The sequence below is a fragment of the Anopheles aquasalis genome, chromosome 3 (assembly GCF_943734665.1).
Source record: "Anopheles aquasalis chromosome 3, idAnoAquaMG_Q_19, whole genome shotgun sequence".
In the NCBI taxonomy this organism is placed as follows: domain Eukaryota; kingdom Metazoa; phylum Arthropoda; class Insecta; order Diptera; family Culicidae; genus Anopheles; species Anopheles aquasalis.
Genome location: NC_064878.1, coordinates 36,365,197 through 36,374,063, shown reverse-complemented (window position 1 = coordinate 36,374,063; position 8,867 = coordinate 36,365,197). Strand labels below are relative to the sequence as shown.

The window sequence follows — 8,867 nt, the reverse complement described above, 5'->3', positions numbered from 1 at the left end:
GCTCTCTACCGTTATGGATGGTGACCATTTTCTCCCGGCATGCCCGTGATAAGTATCTTGAGTAGCAGCTGCCTGATCTGCTATGGGTATCAATCTTGTTAAAAACGATTGTCGTTTAAGTTCAAGGATTGTTTTCCATGTATTCTTGTCAAAAATGACTTTGCACAATACCGTCGCCCCCTGTTACAATGCCAATGTTTGGTCTAAGCAATTAAACACAGCAGTTGGGTTTTGACCATTTGGTTTTCCAACTATATCTTTAAAAATAAAAATCCGTTCGTTTTGAATGTATCGATATGGTATTTTTTAATAAGCGAACATTAATGAATGTTGTGAGCATAGTCGAAATGGATTGGTTGACGAGTTACTCAACGAAGATAGAGGGGATGGTTATCCATAATCAAGTTGACGATGCCAGCGACCAGCAAAACGGCTGTTGCTTCAAAGTTTTAACTGGTTTGGATGGCAATTAGAGCTGAAAAGAACACAGTTCTCTGGTGGCATTCAGTTGCTTGTCAATTGTCAAATTTTAGCATAGCAATTGTAGATCATTGGAGGAACATCGATCCCGCAAATCTTGAATCGGAGCGAGTTTATCGGTCGGTTTGTCGGTTTATCTTCGGCTATTGGCATCACCAAAATGTAATGCTGTTTCAAACTCTTGCAAACTTTTGAATCAATCTAAAAATATAATAGCACGATATAAAGGGCTGCCAAATGTAACATCAACCAAACTATCCAAATATGCATTATTTGCTCTGTTAAAAAGAATATAATGAAATAGTTTTGAAAGCAACAAAACAATGAAGCGCACTAATAAGCACCCGTAAGAATCAATATTCTTATGTTTGCACATAAGGCTGCCGTCTTATTGTCCTGCCATTTGTCACCAACATTTGTTTTGTCGTATTTGCTGGTGTTGCGATAACATTTTTTTCGCTTGTCGGAAGGACAAATAATAAAAAAACAAATTTTACATAGCAACAGCTGTAGAAAGCGAACAGGATATTTCTTGACTGTGTTGTGATCAAGTATTTGGTTCTTTTTTATTACATTAGTCATTGAAACACTCCATTTCGTCATGCGAATAATAATCACATTTTGTGTTACTATTTTCTAGATATTCTAGGTCATAATCAATGTCCGACAGATCTGAAACACTATTGCTATCATCAAATGTTTTGTCTTTCGGAATTTTTTTTCCTAATTCGTTTTAATCACTCATTTTCTTTCGACAAATACGCACATATAGCAATTTAATAAAATGATCTCTTACTGAATAATAAACATAAATACATAAATAAATAAATATAAACACGCTTATAGCAAAATATTTCAATATCTGTTGATTATAAAAGCAAAACATTTCGAATTCAATTGTTTACATATCTATTTTCATTGAAAATACGCTACGCAACCAATGGTCCACAACCTATTTAGTGTGAGATTTTATGAACCGAACTGCAGGCATAAAATCACAAAAGCGACACTGTACTGTGCGCTTGTGTCTTTTGATTGTTTTATTATTTAAACCAACACGCAGTACGTACCACCTCATACATGAACGGCGGTGTTTTGCTTTCTGGAAAATCATTTCAAAACACACATACATACACACCACACTTCTTGGCGGAAACATCAAACGGACTTATCCGGAAGGCGAAAGCCGAAGAAAACCATTTCCAGTTTCCTGCCCGTGTCTACACGTTGTGCCTGCCGCCTTTGAGGGCCAGCAGCCTCTAGCCAGGGATTGGATATGCAAATAAATTAAATTGAGTTCCCTGGGACGAGCCCCGGGAGCCACACAAACCGATTTGCTTCGCCCGAACCCCGGACCCGGACAAATGGTCAAAAAGTCCCTGTGTTAAGTGGTAAAACGTTTGCCACTTGTGTGTTTGCCGTTTCTTGAGCGCCGGACCATCGAGGGGCCACGTGGATAAGGATTTTTCAGGGCACACTGCCACTTGGAGTAGGGCCATCTAGCTGGCGCTGGTGGTGCGGCCCAGGACACTCTACGCATCTTGCGGTTTGACGATGATGGCCTCTCGCGTCCCCGTTCATTTCGTCAATCATCTTCCGTGTAAATGTTGACGCCCTGTGGCAAAGCGAGCCCACGCCAAAGATCACGCAATTTAATCCACATCTATTATCCTGCCAAGTCCCCAGCACCGAGGCAGAATTGCTTCTGATTCCAAGGAGCACAAAGTTCACTTCCGCTAACAAGCGTTCGGCATCGGGGCCGGGCACCACAACTCCGGACGACACTCCGGTTTTCCAGTGTCAACAGTGGCGCAAAGGTGCGTTTTTGGGGAATTTGATGGAAAGTCCGTTGCGTTGGTGGGGGAGTGGAGCAAAAAAAATAGATCCCAAGTCCACGTGAACGGACCAACGAGACCACCCCAAGTGTTTGGGAGTTTCTTGTTTAACTTTTCCATCGTAAAAGCGATAAATAAGCAGGCCATGGTGATAGTACACCGTTGGTGGCGGAAGCGATGGATCCAAGGAGACACAGATGAAAGTTTTTCTTTTCCTTTCTCACTCACTCTGTCGCTCTCTTTCTCATTCTCTCTCTCTCTTGGTCCTTTTCCACGTCGTTTGCAGGAAGATAGATTGCGCGGAAGAGCCCCTCGACGGGACAATCGTGACGGAGTCGGAAGGACAGCAGCAACTGAAGGCCTTCGTGTTTCGAGGTCCACCCTCCCCCATTGATGAGACCGGGGAGTTGGGTTTTCGCGGAAAAACGCGCCACCAAAACTATCAGGAAGTATCGCAAGTGTTTCATTTCCCTCGACAACGTTCCCAACGTGCCATTGGAGCGTAACGAAGGGAACGGAAATTCCTTACCATCAATACCGTGAGAAGGTACCAAAAGGACTCAAATGAAATATATTCCATTTGTAGTTATATCTTGCGTGTTTTATTGACTTCATCCTTCTTTAGTTTTACCCAAATTTGGATCTAAACTAGACGGACGTTCTGTTCCCTTGATGGAACGTTCTCCAATTTGCGTCCAATCGGATCCAGGAGGATCCAAATCAAACCTTCGGGCGTTTTCCTTTTACTCCAACTAATCCTCGACGCCGGAAGCGATACAACGATAAATATCCGATGCTTCCGTGTCCGTGGCCGGAAATGGCCGTTGACGGCAACAATTATCAATGATGGCAAAAGTTGCGCCGAAAAATCTCGCTCTCGGGGCACGGCTGTTTCGTGATTTTCTTTCCTGAGTGTTTTTTTTTTTTGCTTTGTTTCAACTCCACTCCGGATTTCATCCAGATAGCGTTTTGGTGGGGGACAATTGGTCCTCTCGAGTCTTGAGCATAAACCAACCAACTAAAAACCACCAATCAACCACCAGACGAGACGACAGAGTGCTGCTGCGGGGTAGATTAACTTGAAAGTTTTCACCAAAGTGTCACTACCGAGACCGATACTCGGTGAGCTTACCTTTCACGATGGGTTTTTTGGGCGATGGCGCCTCCCAAATCTGATTGTCGCTCGCTGTCGACTAACTTCTGTAGATTTTTGGATTTGCCGGTACGCCGTCGTCGTCGTCATCACCGCAAAGCCCTTCCGTCAAATTTGCCGGTATCAATGATGGAAACAATCTGGCCCAGGATCATGTACGGGCGTAGAAAAGTTGTATCCTTGCGGGTGGTGCTTACTGGCTTCCACTTCCCAATCCGATCCTGATGCCTTGGGTTGTTCCGTGAAATCTAGATTGACGATCGCACGCTGGCCCATTCCAGGGACCGTCAACTTTGTCAACCGCCTCCCAAAAAGCGGTACATTTGTTTTGTGATAGGATTTGGAGGAAGCGAGAGAAAAATAAATTACTTAAATAAAGCCCTCTCTTCTCTTGGGAGCTAAAGCATGGCGCATGATGGAAGATGCCTTGGTCACGGCGTACAAAGAGAGAGAGAGGGTTTTTGGATTGCAGAAGTTTACATTCGCGTCAGCATAATCGTCGGTCTCTGTGAAGCATGTTAACATGTTGCATGGCCCAACATTATGCTGCCGTATTAAGAGTTCATATTTGCACCGATCCACGACCATGTGCACCATAAATCCACCGGCCCCATGGCCCGAGACAACGCACTGAGCCTCGTGTGCAAAGTTAAGCTGCTAAATGCTAAGTCGAGATGCTTCTTCCAGTCTTCAACAGCCATAAGCCGAGACCAGGACGTCACCACTCGACGCCAAAGCAACGCAAAACCGAGTGCCTCTTAATGAAGTTGACGAAAATTAAACATTTTCCAAAATAAGAAAACTTTTTCCATAACTCACTCGGGCACCATAAATAATACAATTTGTTAAGCCGCTTCTTCTTGCTCTTGCCCCTGTCGCTGTGTGTGTTCCTTGTGTAGTTTCGAGATTTTGCATTTTTGCGCGAATGCACAGAATGAGCGAGCACGGGGGGAGAGTGGAGAGTGATCCGGTGGAGTTCTGGAAGCAATTCTGAGGAAGGTTTTTCCAGCTTCCATCATACTTTGCCACTGCGGCGAAAGACCATAATTTGGCTGCTACTGCACGTTGACATTTGGTGTTATGCACGTAATGCAGAGAACCATTTCATTTAGACGTCGTCTCAGTTGGCCATTGTTGCATTGGAGATGTTTTACGATGGGGGCTTACTTGGGATGGCAGCAAAGAGTGATGAGATCCAAAACAGTACGCCCAAGAGGAAGCAACATTTGGGTCTTGCAATCCACTTTAGCCTCGACCCAAGGGTGCTATCTGAAATGCTTCTTCTATCCGCGAATATAGTAAATGAAGTAATGAAGTAATGCCACGCTTTGACAACTTTTCAACGAATGTGGTGACGATATTGTTCGGGCTCACTTGTTGTTGATGCTGAAGACGAAATAGAATTAGACGTAAAGGCACAATATGTCGGTTATGCACGAATTCTTATCATTTTTTTCGCAAAACTAGTGGTGACCTCGGCAGTAAAGGAGGTAGGAGATGTAGTAACAACTTGCTAGGATTACTTATTAACTACCACTCACCTATTTAAAAAAAAATGTATTATTTAGTTATAGTGTAAACAACATACATTTCCGGCCATCTAAAAATATTTCTAAAATGTTCTTCGGTAATTTTTCTTTTATGCTACCGTAATATGAAGAAAAGTGATACAGTAAGTCATGATATATTGACGGTGGATTAATGTTGATCATACCGAAGAACCATGACAGAAAACAGTAAGATGACAAAAAATGACAGCATTGCTCGAGGAGAATTCATATCAAAGGCATGCAATGCTAGCAAAATTAAGTAATAACGCCGGGCACATGACAGTTGCTAGACGCCTGTCTACCATGGAAAAAATGGAAAAATGTCTTATTGAATTCCATGAGCATTAAAAAGGAATATATTGAGAGAGAAAACCGTTTGCGAATTATTCCTTATGTTAAAGAACAGAGAGTGATTCTTGTACAGAATCATCAATGATGATGCAAAGTGAACTTATTACGAGAAACCTAAACATAAAATGGCCTAGGTACAGCCTTTGGAAATGTTTACTATGGAAATGTTATGCTGTGCAGGTGGACGGATACAAAAGGAGACGAAATGTTACTTCTGGTTCAGTAATCAGTGTCAATTCATGGTGCATACAACATACAGTACAGACATTCCTCCTGCTGAATAATATTTATTTGGTTTCATGAGAAATGATAAGGATGCTCAGCTTCATTTCGTATAAAAGTATTGGAAGAGAGCAATCTCTGCTTTGAACGCTTCAAAAGATAGAGTTACGTACTCTACGTTAAAGTTCTATCGATGCAATAACTGGAATCATTTAAATAAGCAAGAAAGCACAAGCTTAAGATAGACAATGCCTTCATCAAAGCAATCCAGTTTTTAGATGTTGCATAAAACAGAAATTAATTCCTATACTCTTAATTTACGAAAGTCTATATCACTATATGAAAGATTTAAATAGAAACAAACTCCATAGGAAGAATGTAGTGTACCAAATATTCTCATTAGTTTACCAAACAATACCTGATTATGGGTTTGGTATCTTGTATTGTCACATTTATTCCAAAGCATTACATCCGTCTCTATTTAAGGTTTCTGAAGCCGAAAGATTTCCCGGCTAAAAGCAGCAGCATCCACTATCGATCTGACAGTATCTTGATATCTTACGAGATTCTGTAGTAACATTGATCGATTCGAGGTCTAGTGATTGACTAACCCCTCCTAAGCGCTGCTTACTGGAAGACACGGTAGCACCAACCGTCCCTCCCCCCTCCTGCCTTTGCTTTGAAAGTGTGTGGTGAATTAGATAAATCGAAAGGGAACGGAAACGGACACCTACCAGTAGCAGCAGCAGCAATGGCAGTTGAACAGAATCCACAGACCACTGGCAACGTGCCGGTGCCAGTGCCATGCCGGTGCCGTGTTCAACAATGAATAATAATGAAACAAAACGAAACCAACTCTGCTGCCGAGGGTTCTTTCGGATTCCCGGATTGGTTGCCCGACGAAAAATCGTGATCGAACTATTAAAAGATTGATTGGTTCTTGATGTTCTGGTACCGGTGCCGTTGCCATTGCCGTTGCCGGGTGGCTTGCAGATCAAGGGCTTGCTGTCGCGATGGTTTGGCTTCGTTCGTTCGTTCATTCGTTCGCTCCCTTAAGGTGTCTCGCGGGTCTGGGTTGCCTGCCAATCTTCTTCCGTGCTTCGTCAGCCCAAACACGCATGGAGGAGCCTGGTGAGGAGAACGGAGAGCTCAAAGTAGGCCCCGCGGTGTCAGAATAGAAGTCTCGATTGTCACTATCGATTGGCGCGTTCGCGGCTCCGGCTTGCTCTGGCTTGGTGTTCATCAGATGTCATTGCAGCGCCCGCGACGTGCCCGAGATCCGAATACAATCCCGAGCAATCCCTTGTTTACGATCGGATCGAATCGCCAGCGAAACCAGCGCTAGAACACGCGCCATGGTCCGATCGGAGGTACGGTGATGGAGGCGCTGGACATCAATCGAAGCCAATTTCAAATAAGGCGCTGCACACGCCGAAGCCAGATGAACGACGGACCCCACCGGGACCCCACGAACCCAGCCCCGGCGCGTTCGATCAATTATGCTCTAAGCAAATACGCTGACACCGAGGAGCTCACCTTTTGCTCACCAATGCGAGTTTGAGTTGGAAAAAAGGAATCCCTCCGGTGGCATTTCCGACGCCAGCATGGGTTTGATGTTGGATCACGAAAAAAGTATTCTCTTAGGATCAGATATGGCCATCGTCGTCACGGTAGCATAAATGGTATTGGATAATTTCGCTTTAAAGTCAACCATTCCGAGTACCACGGAAAGCTTTCAGCTTCATCACTAGACTATTGAAAAGGGGATAATGCTAAGGCGAATTAACATCGTTAATTATGGTGTATGGTTGTTTATTTTAGGGCATTTTCTAACCAAACTTAACTGTTAGGTTCTTTGGCACGTTTTTTTATCTACACTTTTACATCACTTCATCCATCTCGTATTGGTTAATGGGATTACGCACATGCTCGAAGCATTTGTACAACAGATGATACGCTCTTCGACACAGATTCGAGTCACTCGCTTTGGTTTTGTATTGTTTGGCGCAACTGTAGGCATTCGCTTTGTAGCTTTTCTCCGTGTATCCCTCACCGTACTGTGCATACATGAGTTCCACATTGACTCCCATTTTATCACTGTACAGCTCTGTGCGGAGGCCAATGCAACGAACGAGACAGTGTAATCTGCCGCTGTCATCCATCTCGTCCACCGTAAGGTCGGCAAGATCGTCAACGGAGATCTGCAACATGTCCATACACTGGGCCGTGACGTGCAGCAGCTGCATACGGTCCAGTGGGATGAACTGTCGTGTACGGCGCAAGTTCCCGTAATTATGATAGTAACACAGGAACGACCGGTACGCTAGGTCGCTGCAGTCCTCCCGATCGAACGGATCCGGTGGCCGTTTGGCTACACTCTCCAGACAGACGTTCGTTCGGTTGATGGCCAGTGTGTCATTCCGGTCGGCGACGAAGTATCGCGCCAGCAGATCCGCCCGTAGTCCCGTGTAATCACTCCAGAACCGACACCGCACGCCAACGCACCGTATCAGCTGCTTCGTTTCGGCGTCACTTGGTAAGCTCCCGACGCGCAGTGTAACCAGTTTCGCCGGACAAATTGACAGTAACAGGGCACACTCTTCAACTGCCTCGTCAAACGTCGGTCTTAAGACGCGCAGCTGTAACCCTTGGCATACACTCGACTGCTGATCGAGCATTAGTAGCACCAGCAGCACCAGCAGCAGCCCAGGCAGTCCCATCACGACACTCCTAAACCCTGCCATACTCCCAACACGCCCCAACTACGAGTACCGAGCCCTTGTTCCCTCCTGACGAATGTTTCATAACTACGCGCAAACGCACCCAAGACAACGTGCTTTATAGAGCGGCAGGAGGATCGTTTCACGTCGGGCCACACCATATCCAAAACATACCCAACGCACTCCCAACAAATCCTCACGTACTTCCGACCTGATAGCCAGAGCTGCACGGGAACTGTTTCTGTTTTACAAACAGCAACAATGCCCTTTTGGATGATCTCGTCCCCAATCTGTTTGAAGCTTCTTCAAGCAACCTTATCGCGTGATAAGTCCGTCGAGACTCTGACTTTATCGAATTAGCTAAAGTGTAAGTCTGTTATGTAACGTTCGGTTTACAGCAGTTCCCAATGCACCGTCCTCTCACGCGGCGAGTATTCGTGGCGCAAAACGGGGTTCTGAGTCAATCCCCAATTATCCACCTTATTTTGACAAACAACAACGGAAATACCCTTTCCGTTGTGCAGTGAAATGCAAAACCAATTAACAACGCTCTCAG

At 44.7% G+C, this 8,867-nt stretch overlaps 1 protein-coding gene across 1 annotated transcript; it reads right to left on the bottom strand.

Annotated features, from left to right (window-relative positions):
* Positions 1-7,471: 7,471 nt before the first annotated feature.
* Positions 7,472-8,311, bottom strand: LOC126576615 (general odorant-binding protein 45-like). Its single transcript, XM_050237922.1, has one exon. It carries the CDS (start codon positions 8,309-8,311, stop codon positions 7,472-7,474), a length of 840 nt encoding a protein of 279 aa, XP_050093879.1.
* Positions 8,312-8,867: the final 556 nt, after the last annotated feature.